Below are 24,839 nucleotides of genomic sequence, written 5' to 3' on the forward strand. Positions count from 1 at the left end.
AAATATTGAATTTTTACTTCAGTGTTAGAGAAATACTGAATTCTTACTTCTTTTAATGTAATGTTTTATCACTCTTTAAGTTAACTGAAGAATTCAATGCACAGGCTGAAATGGCCATTTAAATGGATATCAGATTATATAGCTTTAGTGTTAAATAGAACACCAAAAGAAAATAGGCCAAGATTTTATCAGAATGATATTTTTAGACTCCTTCAACTTGCCTCCTCATTTTTTCTCCGTTAAGTAGTGAATGAGGGAAGGTAAAAAGGCAAATAACATTGGGGAGACAGAATAAAAATATTAAACATGAATATTATTTTTATTTAAATATTATAAAGGGCATTTGTTTCAGTGCATCACACGTTGAAACTAACATGATACAATTCCCAATATGAGAGGAAGTTAAACTGAGCTTGAACAATAGCTTTTTAGTGACTTCCATTTATTGATAGATGTGAATTGTGGAACTCCGTTTGCTCTTATCCACAACTCTGTCATGGAAATTGCTCCCTTACACTGGACACTTTTCATAAAGAGAATGAAGAGTACAGCACCATGGGAGAAGTTTTGCTCACAGTACCATACAACCTGTGGTTGCTCAATAAATATATAACTGGTGGCCGGGCGCGGTGGCTCACGCCTGTAATCCCAGCACTTTGGGAGGCTGAGGCGGGGGGATCACGAGGTCAGGAGATTGAGACCAGCCTGGCTAACATGGTGAAACCCCGTCTCTACTAAAAATACAAAAATTAGCCGGGCATGGTGGCGTGCAACTGTAATCCCAACTAGTTAGGAGGCTGAGGTAGGAGAATCGCTTGAACCTGGCGGGTGAAGGTTGCAGTGAGCTGAGATTGTGCCACTGCACTTCAGCCTGGTGCCAGAGCAAGACTCCGTCTCAAAAAAATGTGTATACATATATATATATACACACACATATATGTGTTCTTTTTTTCTCCTGCCAGATATATATATATATATATATATAAACCAATTGAGACCATGGCCCAGACTATACCCATGTATCCGAATATATATATATATGTATACATATATATATATATCTGGCAGGAGAAAAAAAGAACATATATATGTGTGTGTATATACATATATATATATATATATATCTGGCAGGAGAAAAAAAGAACTGATTCATTTATACAGATGGTTTTGTGATGGCTGGAACACTGTGCCTAGTTCCAACTGCTACAGTTGAGCAATGATCAGTATATTGTGAGGGTCTCAGCACCCTGATCTTTGGGCTATGATTGTAGGAATCATGAAATATGGCCCAGCCATTCGAAAACCATTTGTGTAAGCTTTTCGTTTTCTTGCCCAAAGGAAAAGAACCTTAGGTGCCCCGATAGATTCACTCACAAACAGCATGAATAACCATGACGTGCAGAATGAGGCAGACTTATTTTTTTGTGTATGTGTGGCTATGGAAGAAAACACATAAAAGTGGTTTTCAGATAGCTGAAGATTATTTTGAAAAATAGATTATTTAATAATTAGGGCTCTAAAGAGACAGACAGAAGGAAGCACTGTGGGATGTACTTGGGTTTTTGTCCCTGGAAAGAGTCAAACAGAAGTTGGACGACTATTTGTTGAAGACGTTGTCAGTAAGGGAATCTTAAATATAATTGCACTGTGCACCTTCCATAATTGTAGAGATATGAGAATGAAACGTTTATTTTAATTTTGCTTAATTAAAAAAATTCAGTGTTGCGTGCTGGTCCACTTAGAATATCAAATGAGGTAGTCAAAGAAATCACAAAAGAGTCCTGGCAAGGATGCTGGCACCTAGGATTCTGGGGCTGATATGCATGGAAAGAGATCCATTCACAACCTGACACATTTGGAAGGGTCAATCTTCTCCCGAGTCAGTGAGTATAAAATACCCTGTGTAGTCATCTGTATGTGTTCTCTATTCCTCCCCCAAGGATAACCTTTTCACTGTAAAATGGCACTGCAGCTGGTGCCAAATATAAGAATACCAAATTAATTTCAGAAAAAAACGTTGTTCACAGCGATGGGCATCTGTGCGTACTGCAGTGCGTGGGATGATTAGATGTGGGTAAAAATATGGTCATAATCTAAATAGTCAGTTCTACTCTTCTAATGACAGTTGATTGTAAGGGCCAACATGTCTTAGGGCACACTGAAATCTACACTGTGAAACAAACTACAATCTAGAAAGCATAACAGGAAGGAGCAGTAGCCTCTGAATCAGGAGTATCAATTAGGTATTGAAGTATGTCAGGAAGCTGGTAGAGACATGGGCAACAACCAGCCTTCCTCTGATGCTGTGAACATTTATTTGAAGCAGTTTCCACATTGTGAAAGAGAAATTAAAATCTTTGGCTGGATCTTTTGTACTTTTTTGTGCTTAGGTAATCCAAGTGGTCTGACATGATATCTTTAGAATTGTACTGCTAACTATTTTTCTCAGTTGTGAGAAATTTATGTGGAAGTAAATCACATATGTATATACACAGGTTGGTGGTGTTTCCTAACCTACAACCAGACCACTAATTGGACATTAATATGGTCTAAGCTTGTGGTTTCATTGGCTTTCCTATCCAAGGAATAATATCAATAGTCAGTAATACTGTCAGCCTCCCTAGAGACTTCATGTGTCTTTCTTCCAGCATATTTAACTAGACAACTTCAAAGCAGGATTGTCACTTCTCCTAACTTTTCAGGTTCTTTCAATAATGGGTAATTCTTTGACTTCTCTCCTTTATATTGTTCTTCACTGCCCCAAATTTATCAGAAAAGGGGACTTGGTGAGGTAGATATGATCTCTGTAAGTGACTTTTAGTATAATAATATTAGAAAAAATGATTTCTAAAAATAACAATCTTTTACTGGGTACATATCTGTGCTCCTTAATCCTTATAACAGTAAATTAGATATTCTTATTTTCCTCTTTTGTAGATTAAAAAAATAGGTAAAGTCAGGTTATAAGTAACTTGCCCAAGCTTACTTGGCTAACAAAGGATAGAGCGTTTTTTTTTTCTTTTTTTTTAGAGACAGGGTCTTACTCTGTTGCCCAGGCTGGAGTGCAGTGGTGCTATCATAGTTCACTGCAACTTCCAGCTTCTGGGCTCATCTCTGATGATTCTGATACTCCCATTTCAGCCTCCTGAGTAGCTAGGACTACAGGTGTATGCTACCACCCTTGGTTAATTTTTTAAAAGTTTTCTTTAGAGATTGGGTCTCACTATGTTGCCCAGGCTGGTCTAGAACTCCTGGCCTTAAGCGAACCTCCATTAGACCTTGGCCTCCTAAAGAGTTGGGATTATAGGCATGGCCCACCATGCCTGGCCAGAGTTAGGATTTTGAGCTCAGCTCTGTCTGGTTCTAAAATGCCTGTTTCTAAAACCTCAGAGCAATGTTGGATCCTTAAAGTGAAAAATGTGTGCACTATTGTAATTTTGTTATACTGGAATATTTCACAACAGACATCTTGCCTCTACTTGCCCCAGTAGGTTTTCTGGAGGGAACTGAGAATGCTTAACAATACCAAAAATGTTTAATCAGTGAATTATAATTAGTTAGCCTTTGTCTTAAAGTTTATGAGAAAAACAAATTCATTATAAAGGGTTCTGTAAATCTAAATACCATCTTTTTCATGCAGAATGTCCTGGCATTAGTTGTTCCTATAGAAAGAGATAGAAAAGGGAGGATAAAGTACTATCCATGAGCTATTTTACACCAAATGCTTCTACACTTGAGATTGCACATACTGCTCATAACGCAGGCATTGCCAGCTTCAATTTATAGCTGGGGACCCAGAGACTTGGAGAAGAAACTTGTTCCAAGTCACAGTAAGTAGTGGCCTGATCTGCAACGTTTATTAGACTCCCAGGCCTGGACTCTCCTTCCCTTGCTATGACGCTGCCTTAGGGCAAACTAATTCCTGGAGACTGCATGAATCTATCTTGATTTACTGCTGCCTAAACTTCCACATTTCTCCTTCCTACACCTCCTCATCTCCAACTTTAAATAACAACCTCAAAATTATGACAAATATTGGTGAGGTTACTCTGAATATACATCACTAGGAACTGTGAGACTTAAAAATGGCATTATTAACAGGTTCTCTCTTCCTTCTGGATTCTAAAGTTGGATACATTGAGATAATGTTACCAAAGTTCAAATGAATACTTGATGGGCTGTCTTATTTGCCACCACACCTGACTAATTTTTGTATTTTTAGTAGAGACGGAGCTTCACCATGTTGGCCAGGCTGGTCTCGAACTCCTGACCTCAGGATCCGCCTGTTTTGGCCTCCCAAAGTGCTGGGATTACAGGCGTGAGCTACCATGCCCGGCCAGTAGCTCTAACCTTTCTTAGTTCATTCAATGTGTACATTGATGACCTTTTAGCCTTATGAGTCTATGCCAGGCTCTTCCTCACTTAAGAAATTCTTATACTAATAAAGATGTAAAGAGATTGGTGAGGACAATAATAATTGATGATTAAACAGTTCTGAAAAGTAATTATGGTTCTTCATGAAGAGGTTATGCATCCAAGTGAATGATGTGTCCATCTATGTCCACAGAACTCAGCCTTTCTTTCAGAGAGGCAACTGGTACTGATAAATTTGGCTAGGCTAAACAGTATCAAAATCAAAATGAGTTTAAATGATTGGTTTGATGGTTTCATTTGGACATCCATATACAGACCTGAGCTCTACGCATAGATGAAAACAAGCAGCTGCATAAGAAATCATAGTGGATCTATCTGAATTTTAGGCACACCAGACTCTCAGGACTGACATAATGTCAAAGGTTTGTTAAGTCAAATATACATAATAAACAATTTATGACATTGATTTGATATCTACCAAGAACCCATAGCATATCTGGTCATGCACGCACAGTACATGTGTCACGGCCCTCTATTATAAACTGTATTGCTAAACTGTCTTGTGAAATGTATGTCTCAGAGAAACTCAAGATGCTTATGAAGATGACCATATTAGCATTTTCTAGGTGTAGACACATTAAAAATAATAGGCAACACAAAAACGTTCAAAACTGAAGCTTCCAATGCCACCATTAAATGTATTTCTAGTCTGTTGGTTGCAACTGTCAACATACCTTACTGCCCAAGCAAAAGGCATACGGTATTTTCCCAATTTGCTGCAGAACTGTCTGTTGGATTTTAGTATCTTTTGTGCATACTAAAGAAAAAATAAATACAAATATTGTTTAGAATAGCACTTTACAAACTGTACATATAAAATAATACTAAATACTTTTTCATATTATTTTATACTGAAACTCAGCACAACTGTGTCTTACTAGCCCATATTACCTTATAAAGAGCCAAATGGTGTCCTCTGTGTTCAAACTATTGTATAATATTTTTCTTTCTTTCTTTTTAGTTTGGAAATTTCAAATGTAGAAAATATCCATGTCTTGGAATATCAACTTTTTTCCTTTTTTTGACTTAAAAGATTTTAAAATCTTGAATGGAAAGTATTAGCAAATTTACATTTACAGTCCATTCTATATCCCCTTTTATTTGTTATGGCAGAGGGCAGGAGACTGGTTCTAAAAAGTGTCATATAGTAAAACATTGGGTTTCATGGGCCATATAGTCTCTGTCATAAGTTTTCAACTCTGTTTCTGTAGCAGGGAAAAGGCCCTAGACAATCCATAAATGAATGTGACTGTGTTTCAATAAAACTTTATTTATCAAAACAGAAGGTAGGCTGGATTTGGCCTGCACGCCATAGTTTGCCAAACACTGAATTATGGGACTCTCATAAACATATTAAACTCCTTCCTAAATTGTCATACATGCTAAGATTCAATTCTTGTACGTTATTTCCTCAGTATATTTCTTTGGCATGGAAAATATAGAGTTTTAATATTTATTTTATTTTCTTTTTTTTTTTAGACGGAGTCTTGCTCTGTCGCCCGCCCAGGCTGGAGTGCAGTGGTGCGATCTCGGCTCACTGCAACCTCCGCCTCCCAGGTTCACGCCATTCTCTTGCCTCAGCCTCCGGAGTAGCTGGGACTACAGGCGCCCGCCACCACGCCCGGCTAATTTTATTTTTATTTTTTTAGTAGAGACGGGGTTTCACCGTGTTAGCCAGGATGGTCTCAATCTCCTGACCTCCTGATCGCCCGCCTCCACCTCCCAAAGTGCTGGGATTACAGGCGTGAGCCACCGCGCCCGGCCTTAATATTCATTTTCTATTAAACAGTAATATTTGATTATTAAAGAAAATCTAATAGAAAAGAAGAAAGTGGAGACATATCACCTGTAGTTCCACCATTCAAAGCACAGCATTCTCTTTCCTCTTCCTTTTTTCACTTAAGTGATATTATAATTTGATATACAATTATTTATCTCACTTTGTTCATCATCAGCATTGCTGATGTCTCATTCACTTGCTTTTACTCAGATTATTCCTAAGGTTTCATTATTATTAATACTCTGATCCTTAGGGTGAAAGCTTTATCCACATTTGAATTTATTTCTACCAGTAGATTCTCAGAGGTCAGAAATTACTGGGTCAAAAGAAAGTAAAGCAAAAAGATATACTTAAAAAAATTTCTGGTGGATATTCATTTCACCAATAAGTGAGTATTTCAAGACATACAAATTTGATAATTCAGCAAGAAAGTGTGGCTTTCTTTCTTAAAAGCAAATGAAGTTGGCCGGGTGTGGTGGCTCATGCCTGTAATCCCAGCACTTTGGGAGTCCAAGGCAGGCCGATCACTTGAAGTCAGGAGTTCGAGACCAGCCTGGCCAACATGGTGAAACTCCATCTCTACTATAAAATACAAAAAATTAGCCGGGCGTGGTGGCATGCACCTGTAATCCCAGCTACTGGGGAGGCTAAGGCAGGAGAATCACTTGAACCTAGGAGGCGGAGGTTGCAGTGAGCTGAGATCGCGCCACTGCACTCCAGCCCGGGCGACAGAGAGAGACTCCATTAAAAAAAAAAAAAGGAAATGAAGTTATTTATAAGATTATACATTACCTTGTTGGAGTCTGGGTTCTTAATATAAGGTTCGGCACCACTTGCAATGTTTCCCATCAAGACTTTTTCGATTTTGGCCACCAAAACAATTTCAGAATGTGGATTGCTTACAGAAAATACAGCCTGTGTACAAAGAAAGCAGCTAATAAGCATGGAAGAAACCACATTGTAGACATTTACAAAATTCCATTTTTTTAAAAAAGGACAGCTTTAAGGGAATTTTTATTCAGGAAATTGCTCATCTTATGTGATCTATTGGTAAGAATAATGGTACAAGCATTTTCCATCTCATCACAAGTAAACAAAGTGCCACCTGCTTTGGAAATTTTAGCCATTCCTCTGGAAGTCCCTTGATGTGAGGTTCTTCTGATTGTCTTGGAGTGATGGTGTCGATGTTGCCATTTTCCAAAGCCACAGAAGCCCCCAAGAGCATCTGTCTGACAGCAGCATGGTTTAGATCCACGTGAAAATCAGCAGAAATCTTCCTGCTATCTCTGAGGTCATAAAGTGCCACACTCACAAAAAAAGGCTCAATCTGCATGAAAAAGAAAGAACAGATGTTTTTGACATAAAATCATTATCCATGAGACAGCCTCGTTAGTACATCATTTAACAAAGCAGTAGATAAAATACATGCAGCAGGCAAGCTTCCGTTGACTCAGTGACCCAGAATCCTGTCCTCCAGCAAGTGCCTGAGATCCCAGTACTGTATCTCATTGGTTCTTTAGTTTCCCTGCCAAGAACTCTCTTCTTTATGTTGCATTTACATGCATGGTTGGGCCTTACAGATCCTTCCAGTTATTTCCCTTACAGTCTTAGAAAATACATGCCAACTCAGTCTCCAAGGCCCTTGAAAATCTGTAATGAAATCCTAGAAGTTTTGAGATTGCACTGTGGTTGGACTTCACTAGGCCAACCGCGTCTCTGTTTTTTATCACAGCTTGATAGAATCATAATAATAGCTAACAGTTATTGAGCATTTATTATGTGTTTGTCACTGTTCTAAGGCACTCCTAATACATTAGTGTCGCAGATACATATTAAAACACAAAACACTGTGGCAAGTAGGTAGGTGAGCATCAGGTTGCGAGGGAGTCTGTCGGCAGAGAGGGCAGGAAGTTTCCTAAGAGGAGTTGATATCTTAGTTGAATTTTTAAAACAGATATTAACTATTTTTTCTCTTATCTTGAAATAATTTTGAATAGAGAGAAAGGTTGTGTATAAGGTGCATAAAACCACCTTAATTATCCCCCTTGCCCGGATTCAACTGTTAACCTCCTGTTTCTCTCTCTCTCTCTCTCTCACACACACACACACACTCTCTCTCTCTCTCACACACACATACACACACACACACTCTCTCTCTCTCTCTCACACAGTCACCTATTATAACCAGTCTGAATGCTTTGAGAGCAAATTTCCAATATTATTCCTCTCCTAAATACTACAGTGAGTGTTTCCCCGAAATGAGGACACTTACCTGCCTAATCACTGTGCAGCCATCCAAGTCAGGAAAGTGATATTGGCCTAAACTGTGCAACTCACATGCCCCTTTCGATGCTGCCAGTTGACTCAATAATGTCTCTGTTTTTCTTTCTGGTCCAGAATCCCATCTAGGACTACTCATTATATTTTTCTGCTATTTCCCTTCAATTTAATTCAGTCAAAACTGTTCCTCAGTCTTTTTCTCTCTTTCAGGTTTTTGGCCTTTTAAAGAGTACACGACATATATTCTGACATAAATTCAATCTGGGTCTGTTGTATGTGTCCTCATGACAGGATTCAAGTCATGCTTTTATAGCAGTAAAGTCTCAGATTGATGTTTGATTTTCATACTTCATTGTATCAAGAGCACACAGTGTCAACTCCTTCAGCAACTATGATGTTAGCCTTATCTGCTGATTTTCTCCATTATAAAGATCACCATTTTCCCTTTGGCAATTGATTTGTATTTGTGGAAATATGTTCTGAGATTACCCCCATGTCTTGCTACTCACCAAACACAACCCACCCTAGTCTTCATCTTCATTGATAACTTCCATTGCAGTCATCTACACCATGATGGCGACCAATGGTGATTTTTCAGTTCCATCATTCTTTCTACACGTATTAGCTAGTATTCCATTGTGTGGATGAGCTTTCCCTTCTCTCTTATTTTGATATTAATTAATTGATTTATTAATACAAGTATAGACTCATGGATTACTGTTTTACTCAATGGGTTTTGCTCTTACGATAATTAGTGTTAGTGTGATGCTGAAATTGTCCCAGATTTGGCTAGAGGCACTCATTCAAGGTAACTTCTGGGTATTTTTTTGGCAAGTCTCCATCATTTTTTGAGTACTTCTTTATCAAATAGGATGTTCCAGGCTTATCCTATACTTCTCATGCTCCAGATATTTCTCCAAGGAGCCCTGGTTCCTTATAGTGAGGGTGACATTTACAAACCATGATCTGGGTGCTTGTTGTGTTCACTGTCACTGGGATATCATTGCTTCTGTGCCCTCCCATCATACAGAGGTAAGAAATACACACACACACACACACACACACAAAATTTATTTATCTCTATCTGTGTATGAATACTTATTAAAAACCAATTAGTTCATGTTTATACCTCTGCTTCCAATACAAACACTCAAGGGTTCATTCTAGCCTTTCCATTTTTAATATTGGTAAGTAGGTCCTCCAACAGTGAGAACGTGGGATCTCATTACCATGAATCTGTTTACTTACTTGTTCAACCAGTTACTTATTGGTTCAAAGTAACCAGTCTCCCAACCATATCAGCCATCTTTTCTAGTTGCCTCCTCTGGGCTGCCCTGCACCTGTATCACAACACTCCACGACAAGCTTCTTCTGTCCCTCTTCAAGGCTTTCTCTCCCCATCAATTCTTGGGTGCTCACCCAAATTCACGCCTCTATGTGGCTTTCCTCTTAACCTCTTGCCCCCAGGCTAGGAAGTGGAAGACGTCAAAATGGGAAAGTTATGGAAGATGAGAAGAAGGGGACATTTCTTGGTCAAGTTTTAAAGAAGTAGGAATTAGGTAAAGAATTGGTTAGAAGGGATTTCTAGGTAGGGTGTGTGACGTGCAAAGACATAAGACATCAAAGAGCACAGGAAAAGAACATTAGAGTGGGATCAGAGTGGAGGCAAAATGAAAAATTGGTAGGAAGCGTTTGTGGGAGAGGCATTTGAGAAACATTAAGGAAGTATGACCAAAGAGCTTGGATAGTCTTTGCATGTGTTTGTCTTGGTTGATTGGAGAAAATGTTTCACAGGGGCATGAATACAGAAAATTCCCAGGTTTGAGGATAAAGGAAATGAAGTGGATGGTCATACCATTGGCTGATATAGTGGATAAAGATACAAAGATGAATTCTAAATGGAACATAGAAAGTCATCTGCGGGACATTCCAGTGGCAGTTGGATGTGTGTTTTGAGCCAAGTCAAGGAAACTGGGCTGAAGAGCTGGACCTGAGAGGTTTTTTGTGTTTGTGGGGTCCTGTTGAATCCATGAAATAGAAGAAATTCAGAACAGGATTCTGGAAAGAATCAACATGCAAAGGATGGAGATGGGAGTAGGGAAAACAACTTATAAAACAGATTGGGAAATAGGGAAAAATTTCACAAAACAAATGAAAAAATTTAAATGTTGCCAGAATATCACAGAAGCAAAGAAAGATTCAAGAAGAATGGTCAACTAGAAAAATGTCACATACAACAGAGACAAAGACCAAATTAATATATGCATATGTAATTACATACATATATGTACGTATATACATATATTGCATACATGCACATATATGTAGTTACACATTTATGTGATTAAAGTTGGAATACGCCTATAAAAACTATCATTTTTACTGTTTTAAAATGCTACTTAAGTTTGAGTTGATGCCAATCTCTACCAGTATTCTATGGACAAACAGATTATAGTGAAACACCCTATTGTGATCCAGTTTATTACTATACAGACTCACTCATACTGTGGGTTTTGTTAAATGCTTAACAGTATCTCCTGTCTTTTGAAATGTAGTAATGTGACTAGTTTATACTGGGGGGACAAGTTCAATTTCTTAATATTAGCAATACTTGCCAGCTCCCTTACTGTTAGAAAAAAGTTTTTGCATATAAGGTACATTCAATAAATTATTTTTTAAAATATAAAGCAATTACAAAGTAAAAGTTTATAGTATACCAATTTAAATTAATATAGAAAAACTCTTGTTTTATGGTAGTAGTAGTCTGCCAAGAGTTGAAAAATGAAAAATTACAGAAAAAAAACTAAAGTGAGAACTCAAAACACATTGAAGGTCAAAGCAAAACCCTTATTTTTTCCTGAATTGTTGCATTTTGATTTTCATTTCTACTTTGTGAATGGAAATAAATACCTACTTTGATAACCCATCAAAAATTAAAGCTCATGTGGTGATTCATTTCTTTCTTCCAATCCACCTTTTCAAAATAAATGTCAAATCACTGGCTTTTCAGTGAGGATTTAACAAAGCATCTGCAAAGCCTAACAAATTAATTCATAGGTTTCTTGTGTTTAGAATTCTGTACTCTTCTGAAAAAAACTCGCAAAGATAAAATTTTAAATATAGTTCTACTGTGATGTAGCTTTATTAGTTCAGATTTTTGGAGTCAATTTCTATTTTCAAAGAAATATTTTATACTACAAAAGCATCAACTTGAATTTGGTTTTCAATTTACTGACTAAAAAATTACATGCTGTCAAACATTGTTTTCTCATCATGAGGATGTTATTTCAGGGAGTCTTCAGAATCTCATTCATTAAATGCAGTAGTTGACTCCTAAGCAACTGGGAGAAATATTTCAATTAATTTAAAACATGCTCATTGAATTAAGAACAATGAGTTTAAAAATAGTTTCATTAATGAAAGAGCGTCAATGAATAAATAAACAATGATTTTTAAAAAACAATGGTATTAAATAACAAACTGCTGTGAAGGTGAGGCTGACATTTTTTGTATTATTGCTTATAGGCACAACGAAATTATTTTTCTAAAGAAATTTCCTAGTTTTTCAACATATATATCAACTGTAAAATGAAAAACAACACTGACATACAAAACACTCCAAATCAACTTAACCCTTTGGCCTGACAGATACCAAAGGACACACTAACTTGCTTCTCTGTACTTGGCTCTGTTCTCTTGCCTGGGGAGATTGGCCCAAATATAAACATTTGGCTTCTGAATATGGGTCTTAGTACAAAGAAAGGAATTCATGTGGAAGGAGTCATATGCCCCTGGCAGTAGAAAGAAAAACCCACTATCTTTGATTTTCAGTTTCTAAATTGCATTTTAAATTACATTTAAATATGTTCTGGGTCAAAAAAAGCATCTATTTTTATTTAACAAGGTGACTAAGTGACATTACCATTTGAGATAATGATATGGTTTGGCTGTGTCCCTACCCAAATCTCATCTTAAATTGTAGTTCTCATAATCCTCACATGTCGTGGGAGGGACCCAGTGGGAGGTAATTGAATTATGGGGGCAGTTACCCTCATGCTGTTCTCGTGATAGTGAGTGAGTTCTCACAAGATCCGATGGTTTTATAAGGGGCTTTTCCCCCTTTTGCTTGGCATTTCCCTTTGCTGCCGCCATGTGAAGAAGGACATGTTTGGTTCCCCTTCCGCGATGATTGTAAGTTTCTTGAGGCCTCACCAGTCATACTGAACTGTGAGTCAATTAAACCTCCTTCCTTTATAAATTACAGTCTTGGGTATGTCTTTATTAGCAGTGTGAGAACAGACTAATACAGGTATTTCCAAATGGTTTCAAGGACTAAGTTTCTAGATTTTTGTTTTGTTTTTATTTCAAAATCCTGCATGAAAGCATGATCAGATTACTCCTAACACTTTCCACTCCATGGGAGTTGCTCTTGCCATAGTCATCAACATCCTCCACTTTGCCATGTCTACCAGAGGGACTCCTCTTTCACTTCATGTTCCTCAGCTTCTTGGCACCAATTCTACAGCTACCCATTTGCTCTTGGTTTCATAATACAGTATTCCTTGGTTTATCTTTATCCCAACAGCCATTCCTGCTTAGTCTTCTTTGGTCACTTCTCTATTCATCCTTCAGATATTTTATTTGGTTCCTGGCCCCTTCTCTATGGTCATAGACATTTTTAGATCCCACCCCTCTCCCGCCAGCCAACATCATTGTCTGAACTAGACTTCCAAATTTGTGTTTCCATTCATGGCCACTCCTTTTTTTTTTTTTTTTTTTTGAGATGGAGTCTCACTATGTCACTCAGGCTGGAGTGCAGTGGTGTGATCTCGGCTTACAACCTCCACCTCCCGGGTTCAAGTGATTCTCTTGCCTCAGCCTCCCAAGTAACTGGGACTACAGGCATGTGTCACTCTGTCCAGCAAATTTTTGTATTTTTTGTAGAGACAGGGTTTCGCCATGTTGGACAGGCTGGTCTCGAACTCCTGACCTCAGGTGATCTGCCTGCCTTGGCCTCCCAAAGTGCTGGGATTACAGGCGTGAGCCACTGTGCCTGGCCGCCAAACTTGCATTTGAACCTGTCCCTAAGACATCTCTCTTTGGATATCTAATAGTCCCAACAAGTGAAACATGTTCATAATGGTATTTTTGACCTGTATTGTGCAAATCTCCCTCCAGTGTTACCATTTTAGTAAATGGCATCACAATGTGTAAAACTGTCCAAAGCAAAAACCAGTACTCATCCTTGAGATTTCTTTTTCCATTATCCAGTGTATCCAACACATCAGGAAAGCCTATCAGCCCAATTTACAAAACACCAGTCCAATCCACCCATTTCTCTCCTTCTCCCTTGCCAGCCCTTGTTCAAGCCATGCAATAAACGGTGGTAGTAGCCTCCTAATTCTTCTTCTTGGACAACTCTTGTTTTTAAAGTGCTTTAAACCATTGAATAGCTTCCAATCACACTTAGGATAAATTCAAACTCTTTACTATGGCTTAAGGCCCTACATCATCTTATCTCTGTTTCTTCTACATCATCTTGGTATACCCTTCACCTCCCTAACTCTTTTCAGTTCCTAGAACTTGCTAAAGCTTACCTGTCTCGGTGCATTTGTACTTCTCTTTCTTCTGCCTAGAATGTTCTCCCCTGACCTGCCTTTTTATCCTTCCCAACCTTTAGGTCTCTGTTCAAAATCACCTCTGCCGAGAGGGCCTTCCATGACCATCCTGTCTAAAGTAACCCTTTCCTGAATTCCTCCGGAACACATCTCTCCATATTTATTTCTTTTAGAGAACTTTGCATAATGTGCACTTAAATTGTTAGTTTTCTTGTTTACTTTCTGCTGTTGTCAAAAAGAATCTAATCTTCAAGACACTAGGGACCTTGCTTATCTAGTTACTTCCTGTTTTCTCAGTTCTTAGGACAAGTTTGGCTCACAGTAGACATATGGAATAAGTATATTTGGAGAATGAATAAACCTGACTTCAACTACTTTCATTTCTACTCACACCTAGTACACAGTCAAAGTTATAGAATATAAAACAGCTTCATTTTTTGACAAGATTCTTACTGGTGACACATTTCCATTTTAGCTTACCTGTCAACAAGAATCTCACATATATCAATACAAATATCAATAACTTGCATGCAGTTTTGACAAATTTCAATGCAATTTCTCACATATTTAGACGACAGTTAAGTATTTAATGAATGCTTAGTTTGTACCAAGCAATGTCTGAGTACCTTCGATATGGTACCATGTGTAATCACAATGATCACTTGAAATAGGTATTGTTATTATCTCCATTTAAAGGAGTAAAGACTGACAGTAGGCCAGTTGCCCAGAGTGGCACAACTTGTGAGCTGGAGAGCCAGGCAATCTAATCCCAGAACGGCACATCTCATTTGAGTCTCCTCATTACATCAGAGGTCCACAGCATGGACCTTATCCTGCTCTACACCTGGGGTAGGAGGCTCAAAGCAAATCATTGAGGTGCTAAATACACAGGTCAGTAGGTATCAAGTAAAGTCTTCCGAAAGGGTTAATTCTTTCTGCCATCCACTCACTGTCACAACTAGCAAGGCTAGTTTCACTGGATCATAAATGGATGAAGGCACGAGACTGTGTGGACCCAGTTTACAGTGAAAACTTAATGGGATTTCTGCCTTCGAAAGCCAATGTGACTCCTATCAAGGATCTGGAAATCAGTTTTCCTCTTTGAGGTGAAAGATGACAATTGAGGGATGATGGATTAGAAATTTGAACAGAATGCATCGAAAAAGAATGAAAGAAAATATGCCAAAATATTAACTGTGCCTTACATTGATTAGGATATTAATATAATCAAGATTGATATAGAATTATGAGTGATTTTAAAAAATAATTCAACATTTAATAACATTTATGCTCATAAAAAGTTCCCTTCCCACACATACATTCACAATCTAGTGGGACTGCCCACTAAAGTACTAAGATGAAGTTCTCAAGAGAACTCACACAAATATCAGTGAAGCTCCTTTGTCATTTCTGCTATTTACATGTCCCATCCTACTAGTATTTATTTAACATCCATCTAATATTATTTTACTTGATACACTGTTTAGTCTTGTCCTCAGCAATAATGGCTGGGAAGTCACAGGGTTTGTTAGCTTTGAATACACTTGAAATAAACACTTGAAAATAAACACTTGAAAAATAATACACTTGAAAATAAACATAGAAATAGTAAAATAAAAACATCCCTGTAAAAGCCATCTCTGGCCAGGCGTGGTAGCTCACGCCTGTAATCCCAGCACTTTGAGAGGTTGAGGCAGGCAGGTAGCTTGAGCCTAGGAGTTCTAAACCAGTCTGGCCATCATGGCAAAACCTCATCTGTATAACAAATACAAAAAAATTAGCTAGGCGGCCATGGTGGTGCGTGCCTGTAGTCCATTACTTGGAAGGCTTAGGTGGGAGGATCGCTTGAGCCCTGGAAGCTGAGGCTGCACTGAGCTGAGGCTGCAGTGAGCCAAGACTGTGCAACTGCACTCCAGCCTGGGCAACAGAGCAAGACCATCTCAAAAAAAAAAAAAAAAAAAAAAGCCATCTTGAGTACTACTAACAGGCTACACACAATGCCATAGGAAACTCTAAACCACTATGCTGATTTCATAGAATCCCCAGACACAGTCCTTTAATGCTTTTTCTTTAAGTTAAAAGGAAAATTTTATGGCAGTATATTGATAAAGTATAGTATATTAATATTTTATTATGCTTTATTCATACAGTATATTATAAAGTGTTCCACTTTAGAACTTGTACGCTTGTGTAATGTGGGAAAAGGCTGTTAATAATATTCCCTGGTACACTAGACAGTGAGAAATCAGTGCCTGGAATTAGCAGGAATAGAAAAGATTTTTGACTAGGGTGGTGTAATGTTGGCTTAATGGTATAGGATGTAACAGAGGAGAAACTTACATTCGTTATCGGATCATTTTCATTCTCCGTAACACATCCCTGAAGATTTAAGTTGAGGGCTTTACAGATGATCATGATTCTCTTGGCAGCTTTTTCTTCAAATGGTTTGATCACAGACTCAGGTTCCAAGAGATCTTTTTTTTGAAGTTTCAAGGTCTAAAAAAGTTTTGAATGAGTCACCAAACATCCAACATAAAAAAGAAATTCTAAATTATAATCCCCAACTGTATGGATCAAGTTCATATCTGCTTAGAAAAAATTTTGACTTACATCTGTGTCTGGATCTAGAGAGAACAGATTTAGCCTCTCCATGTTTCGAGTTGTTTTTACAGTATCTTCTGTTTCTGTGAGGTACTACAGAGAAAATTGTGTTAGTCCTTGGTATCTAAATATCCAGATACAGCCCCTGACACATCCACATGGCCAAGAAGCAGCCCCTTAGTATTATCACCATTTTAGTATTACCCATTAACACTTGGCAAATCTTGTAAAAGTATCTTTCCTTTTTGAGCCCTATGTGTATGTTAATGAAAACACATAGGTTAACGGAAAGTTCCGAATTAGCTTCTTAGTTTAAATCTTAAAAGAAAGCATTTACGTCTTTTCCATGAAAGCAATAACTAACTAATAATTCAAATTGGTTTTGCAAGTACAATGCCAACTTTATTACCTTTGCAAAGTCTGGGTGTAGGTTGTTCTCTGAAGAATCTATTTCCTCTGGCATGCATTCACAAGTTACAGAATTATCCAGCGAATCTTAAAAAGATATACCAAGTCAGGTTATTAAATATTACTCACGAGTCACACATTCTTCTAGCCTGTGACATGCAAAACTAAGTTAGGCTTAAGAGCTAAGAGGGACGTTGGTGAGCCTAAGCTTTCATTGTGTTCTGACTCCTGAACTCCACATTGTTGAGTGATCTGGGCCTGGAAATCAGACCCTCTGATGATCATTTTGGGATTCTTGCTATGATACCATCTTGTGTCCACAAGAACTTTGGATTTTTACACTACATTTATACTTGGGGTTGTCTTGACTTACTTCATTAATGCATACTAAAGTTTTCTTAAATATGTATGTATTTTTGGTAATTCTGGCTCTCAGGCTATCAATTTAGAATCCACCTTCTTGCTTCAGCTAAACTCTGTAAGACACTGTAAACATTAATACTATCGTTATTATTAAGGAAATTGTAAGTGTAAAACACCTACTACGGCATACAGTAGTTGTGTTAAAATCAACAAAATCCGCAATAGTTTTTTTCCACATTACCCCGTGGCTCTTTCACTCTAGAGCCTGAGACTTAGACTAGGGGAACTTAAAGATGCTTTGGTTTCTAATGTACCATGTGCTGTGCAAAATGTCTGAAAATAGTTTTGTTTTGGGAGGAGTGACTGACTTTTCTGGTGTTGAACTTGCCTTCTATGTAGCTACAGACTTGCTTTTCTAACCTTTTCACCTTTTCTTTCCTCTCTCTTGTTCCCTTCTCTTTGCATAAAATGAAGTAGACTCATGAAGGAATTAGGATGGGGAGAAAAAAATTTAATCTTATAAAAATTCTATCACCATGTATAATTTTTGAAACTTTCACATATAAGATGATCACAGTAGGATCGAAAAGCATAAATGAAAGATGCTTTTTAACTAAAAGGAAGGAATTCATATTTCCCTTTACAGAGCATAAGATTCATTAACTAAATTTAATGAAAGGCTAAAAACCACAAAATGTCCCTGATAAGGTAATGTCCCATTGAACATGAGCACAGTTTTGATGCTGTGACAAATGATTCCCAACATCATTTGCTGGGGGAAAGCCTCAGATCATTGCCAGTTGACTCTGAATTGTACTTACGTGTGGTGGCCATTACTGTGCAGTAAAGATTTAGGAGTGATTTAGTGATTCTTGGAACAAACAGCCCCAGGATGGATGAGCTAGATCAGACAGCGACTACAATGCCTAGCAGCTTTAGTGAACCAAAAACACAGGTCACACTGGACAAAGGAAGGAAGACAGCTTCATATGCTCTCACCCAGACCCAGATCAGTGACCTCTGTGCTCCTCCTCCCTTGGAGGGGCCCCTCAGGACTGATTTGCAGAATGCGGTTGAGGGTGTGGATCCACTCATCCATATCTGACTCTGTTTCAGCTGCCAGCACAAAATAGGTCAGGTCATTCATTTTCAATTCAAAGGCATATTTTCTTAGTCTGTTATTCTGTGGTATAAAAAGAAAGAAAGAAAAAGAGAATACCAAAAAATAAGCCTTTGAGAGAGAGAGATCATTTATGTGGGCTTGAGGTTCCAAAAGTCCTTCCATACAGATAGGTAACATAAAGAAAATTTTCCAAAACAAGACAAAATTTTAGATGGGTCTGATCATTTTGTTTGGTTTCTTTCAAAGCTTTTTGTACTAAGAAATATCTTATTTAGGGTTTTGTTGATTGGATGGACACGTTAGCTTAAACATTTCATTGAGGGCATGTGCTTGAGTATATTCTCAACTCCTTGTAAGAGTTTGAGTTTCTGCCTTGACTTTCTCACCTTACGTTCTGTGATTCATTCCAGGTGGGCTTCTGACCCTATTGCATCCCAGAAGCAGCTATTACCAAGATCACTAACAGGCTCTATGTTGCCATACTATCTTAAGGACTATTTCTTTCTTCATATCTTCCTTGTCCTTGCAGCAGAATTAACAAAATGGCCACCTCCTCCTTTCTGAAACTCACCTTTCTTCAGTTTCCATGACCACACTCTATTCTGGTTTTCCTTCCACCTCATTGGCTGCCATTTTTCTATCTCCTCTGCCAGCTCTTCCTTCTTCTCATGACCTCTAGTGAGAATCCTGGCTATGCCTCAGACTCCTTTCTCTCCTTTATTTCTCATCTATTCCAATGGCCTCAAATGACATCCATGTGCAGTGACATACCAGTTCCTTTCCTGGCTCTGGCTTCACCAACCTCCAGGTTCTTCTGTAACTTGACATCTCTACTTTGCATTTTGTGACCAACCCACAAAGCCTTGTTCTAGTTCCTGAATGTGTTCCTGTCATGTTCTTGTTGCTGCCACAAGGAAGGCATAAGACAGGCTGGCCCCCTCCACCACACATGCTCTCAAAAGCACAGTGGGCATGGTGTGTGCCCTCATGTACTTATATGATTTGTATCCACCCTTCAGATCTCAACTGAAACTTTCCTCAATTTTCCAGTCTAGGACAAAGGGACAAAGGTCTTGTCTTCCAGAGCACTTACCATGATTTGAAATTATCTGCTTATTCATTTTTGTTTGTTTGTTTTGACAAATACATGTCTCCCTTAAGGCTACCTCCGTGAGGACTGGGTCACTTTTGCTAACCACCATATCATGTACTAGTGCTGACACATGAAGGATTCAAAAATGGTGGGTTCAAAACCAGTCATATTTTATGAATGGAACAGAATAGGTTCCTATTCCAAGTTGACATTCTGGTAGAGAAGAGGTGAATGGATGAATGATTGAAGGAATGAACAAACAATTGAAAAACAAAGGTTCTCCATTGTGCAGAGAACTAAAATAAGCCAGTGTGATGAGTAGGTACTTTAGATTGGGTGATCAGAAGCAGGCCTTTCCCCAAAGGAGATCTCTGATTTGAAATCTGTAAAAAGGAGAAATGGGCTATTGAAAGTTCGGGGAAGGACATTTAAAGCAGGGGGAACCCAAGACCAAATTGTTACAATTTTATATATTCCTGGTATGAGATTGGAATGTACATTCGAAGTGGAAACTTCTCCCTAATGACGCAAACTAGTGTTATTTAAGGGGGTGGTTGTTGGAAAGATTACTGAAGATGCTTCATCTTTAATTTACTCCAGGCAATTCCTATGCAGGTGTCCAGCTTTTATCAGTATGTTCTAAAGCCTGTAGCTTATTCATAATTGTAATAGAGCAAACCCTAACACTTAGGACAACTCTATTAAGTAGAATACAAATAAGAGAAGAGCCGTAAAATGAGATCAATAGTGTGGGATTGTGGCTAAATAACAAGGTATAAAATTCTTTTGGGGAACAGGATTGCTATTTCTTGGTGACAAGCAAAAATTTCTAATACCCCTCCGGCAATGTTCTCTTTCTTTGGGATGCTCTCACAGACGGTCCCCAGATAGCTGTTTCTTTCAACAATCACAACAACAAGATTACTAGTGCAAACACAACAATTACTAAACACTGGCTCTGTACTTTATGGTCGTTATTTAATTTAAATGTCATAACAACTGTGGGACCAATCACATTATTCCATTTCACATGTAGTGAAACTGAGTTTTGGGGAGATTAATTAAAATGTGTTTGGGATTATATTGATAGCACATGGTAGAAAAGGGAAAATAAGCCCTATATACTCTAACAACTGTGCTCCTAATCCCACCTGCTGAGCTGCCTTATGCATTGCACAGAGCTAGGGACACAGAAGATGCTCAACTGATGCTGCTCTCCTTTCTTGACATTGCCCTGGCACAACAAGGGGCATCTGTGGCCTGGGAGTTGTGGTTTCTCTCAGTGCTCAAGAACACATAGTGGGGCAACACATAGCCTCAAGAAAAAGTAAAGTTCAGGAAATGAAGAAGAAAGAATTGGCTGAAATGCTAACTATGGTTCTCATGTGGAAATTCACAGCTCAAACATCACTTTCTAGGCTTTCAAGGATGAGCCTTTTGCTTCTGTCCAGACTTTTGTATTACCGTCAAGTATTATTTATTTCTTAGCCTTATAATGCCAGTCACAGGCCTGGCTCTTTATAGTCCACAAGTCTTAGAAGGGCAGAACCTAAATTTGTATCATCAGTGCTAAGTGCAGTGATATAATTGACTATCAAAGAGATATCTGTTGTGTTCATACTTTGTGTTGGGCAAAAACTTAGCCAGTCCCTGCTCTTGCAGAATAGGAATGACAGGCATTAAGCAATTAATCAGACAAATGTGAAATCAGAAAACAAATATATTTAAATTTTGTATAAATGTTTTGAAAAAGAGGTACTAGGTTCTATGAGAACATAGAACAGAAGTATTTAGACAAGTAAAAGGTCAGAGTTGCATTTTGAAAAAATCATTTTGACTGCAGTGTAAACAGAGTGGAGGGTATTCAGAAAGCCCATGACCTCAAACTTCAGTGTGCAAAGCAAACATCTAGGCAGCTTCCTTCCAAAGGCAAATTCCTAGACGCCCCACTCTCCCCAGGAGGACTGGGGTAGATGTCCTCCACGTGTCCTCACACACAGCTCTGGGATGTTCTGACGAAGAAGGGCTACAGAACTGCCTGTGACCTTCACTGATAGACAGTCTAGGGGCAAAGACAAGATGGCTGCAGAACAGGTATAAAAGGAAAGACAGGTGTCCTATCACAGCACAATTTCCTTCAAAAAACAACAAGAATAGAAATAGACACTCAGCGCCAGGCACAGTGGCTCACTCCTGTAATCCCAACACTTTGGGAGGCCAAGGCGGGCAGATCACTTGAGGCCAGGAGTTTAAGACCAGCCTGGCCAACATGGTGAAACCCTGTCTGTATTAAAAATACAAAAATTAGCTGGGCATGGTGGTGAATGCCTGTATTCCCGGTTATTTGGGAGGCTGAGGCAGGAAAGTTACTTGAACCCAGGAGGTAGAGGTTGCAGTGAGCCGAAATTGCACCACTGCACTCCCAGCCTGGGTAACAGAGCGAGCTCTCTGTCTCAAAATAAAAAAATAATAAAAAAAGAAAGAAAGAGACACTCATAAAAGAACTATAAATGTCCAGAGTTTGGTGCACAACTTTTGCAAGGACATTTTTAAGTATTTGATTATAGAAAAATGCAAGCAAATCTCAGTGTTATCTTGAAAACAAACAAATGAAAGAATTTGCGTGATGAATTTGATGCTGCAAATAATGTTAAAAGGGAAATAAAAAGCAACCTAAAATGCTTATATTGGGTCCAAATTAAAGGTGGATTGACTTGCAACCTGCTTTCGAATGAAGATGCCAAACACTAACAAAATTTTGAAATGAAACATTACAAAATATAAACAAGAGTTGATTTGATTGTCTAAACTGCATTCAGTACTTCAAATGAATTAAATATGATTGCCGGCTTCAATAATATAATCACAAATATTCTTAAAAATTTGAGCAAAGTATTACAATCTTGTTTCTCAAAAAGGGACATTTATAATTAAAATAAATATTCAATTTGAAACATCTCAAGAACTAAATTACCTTCTTCTATTTCAAGAGAAATAGAACCATTTGCAGCCCAGAGAAGCTTATGTTGGGAAAGATTAAGATGTCTGAGTGGTTTTCGATCTCGCTGTCTGTAATCTCAAAGATAATGTCATATAGAATAGCAAAAAGGGCAAAAATTGAAAATCAATGGGACATTTCAATAGGACGTTTTAATAATTTTGAAGTATGATTGTTAAGTCATTAAAATGGTAATCAAGAAGTAATCATATTCTTGTTTTTGCTCCCCCAAATTTTCCTCTATTTCTCATATATCAGCGTCCTTTGCAGCCAGTGCAACTACTTTGTTCAGTCAACCTTACCATAGTATATCTACATGACTTCATAAATAGTAGGAACCTATGAATATGTCTTATTGTCATGATATGTTTAGTGAGTTGTGGCAAACTGTTCCGCTTCCACAATGTTCATCTGAAAAATTCCAAACTGTAGATACTCCAAGAAAATCACTCAAGCCAATGGTGGACTGAATATCAAAGAGGGAAGGAATTAAATAATCAAATATTTAATTATACCTAAATAATCAATACCTAAATAATCAATAATTATACCTAAATAATCAAATATTTAATTATACCTATTATGTGGCTATCATCTTGTATAGAATTTTGCAGGAACAAAAGAAGAGTCTTAAGGGAATCATACAACATCAAATCCAGGTTTCTGGTATCGATGGCTCCCTTCCATGAAATCCTCTCCACTCTCTGTAGGTTTATTTGTTCATTCATTCAATGAAAATTAAATGGGTACCTCCTATGTTTCAGTCACACAGAACTGAAAAAATTCAAGTAAAGTGCTTTCCCTCATTAAACTTACCTTCTAGTGTAATGAAATGTCAGTAACCAAATAAGCAGAAAGACAACATATGTGACATATATATATACTTACATATATATATACATATATACATATATATAAAATAGATGTGTAATATAATATGGCATCATGCAGTGACAAATGTAATTTCATTCTTGCATATGTTATCAGGACTTATTGCTTGAGGTGTGTTACTTGTTTTATTTGCATGTACCATATTTGTTTTGCTTTTTTCTGTGCATCCTTCCCACATCCTGGAAGCTTTTTGAAGACATGAGCCACATGTATTTTCAGAGTCTGCTCTTTTCACAATGGTTTGCACATTGCAAGTTTTCCAATATATACAGTATTTGCTGAAATGAATCCCATATCTAAAATTCACTGCTTAAACCTCCACATGAACATATCTTTGTAGTGTTTCTTCTGCCCACATAGCTTATGTAGGTAGAATAAATGTATGTATGTGGGTATGCTACTTTACATATGATAATACATCATATCTTTGGGCATCTGTCTGTAATTTTGGACATTCCTCTGCCTCAAGTTAAACTTTGCAATTCATTAGCTCTGTGACTTGTGAAAGACACTCTACCTCTCTGAATTTTATTTTAATAAATGGAACAATCATAATTCATGTTCCATCAAGTTTTGTCAAATAATATATTAGATGAAGAAAACCACAAGTATAATTTTGGTTCTTATTCTCGGAAGTGAGATTTTCAGAGCTTGAGTTGCTAATGCGAGGCTTACGGGTCATATTTGGCTTCTAGATTTGTTTTCCTTGTAATGTTCTTTCCCCTGCTCCCAATTTGACTTGCTTTCTGTAGGCTGGCATTCTCCACGTCTACATAGTCCAAGCTGCATCTATTTCTCACACCTGGCCTCTCTTCATGCATGCAGGGGGCTGCTTGACCTACAGGATGTATCTGCATTTCTAGCCTTTGGTTAGTCACAGGAAGCCATTGTCTTGGAACCCATATCCACATGGTGGCAGACTCAAGGAAATGAACCTTGTCCACCACACTGTCCACACCCATGTAAGCCTGTCTAAAGTGACTTCAGCTTATTATCATTGCTGAGATAGGGACCTAAAACAGATGGGATTCTTGGGCTGTTCATTCTCTTCTACAGTGGCAGAACCTGGAATGAATGGATGGATAGATGAATGAATGTGAGAATGAATGAATGAATACATGAACTGAAGGAACAAGATAGGATAACACAAGCCTAAATATCCCTTAGTCCCAGAAGAAAAACCTTGAAGCAGCAAAAACCAAGTTCTCTTCCAGATTGGGAGCATAGGCCCATAAAAAATATCTAATACT

The 24,839-nt window shown here is 38.0% G+C and overlaps 1 protein-coding gene across 6 annotated transcripts in view; it reads right to left on the reverse strand.

The window, feature by feature from the left end:
- The window catches only part of DOCK10 (dedicator of cytokinesis 10), a 274,133-nt gene that overhangs the window by 91,816 nt on the left and 157,478 nt on the right, over window positions 1–24,839 (reverse strand). For 5 of the 6 annotated variants that reach the window (XM_063648413.1, XM_054477379.2, XM_063648412.1 and 2 more), the window contains exons 8-14: window positions 18,484–18,667; window positions 17,123–17,208; window positions 16,723–16,806; window positions 16,453–16,608; window positions 7,320–7,541; window positions 7,007–7,129; window positions 5,109–5,191 (exon numbers count right to left, since the gene is read on the reverse strand). In XM_063648413.1, coding sequence (XP_063504483.1) covers window positions 5,109–5,191; window positions 7,007–7,129; window positions 7,320–7,541; window positions 16,453–16,608; window positions 16,723–16,806; window positions 17,123–17,208; window positions 18,484–18,667 — 938 coding nt within the window. The remainder of the gene's footprint in view (window positions 1–5,108; window positions 5,192–7,006; window positions 7,130–7,319; window positions 7,542–16,452; window positions 16,609–16,722; window positions 16,807–17,122; window positions 17,209–18,483; window positions 18,668–24,839) is intronic. The other variant, XM_063648414.1, reaches the window with a different exon arrangement.

This window comes from Pongo pygmaeus, chromosome 11, assembly GCF_028885625.2.
Source record: "Pongo pygmaeus isolate AG05252 chromosome 11, NHGRI_mPonPyg2-v2.0_pri, whole genome shotgun sequence".
NCBI lineage: Eukaryota > Metazoa > Chordata > Mammalia > Primates > Hominidae > Pongo > Pongo pygmaeus.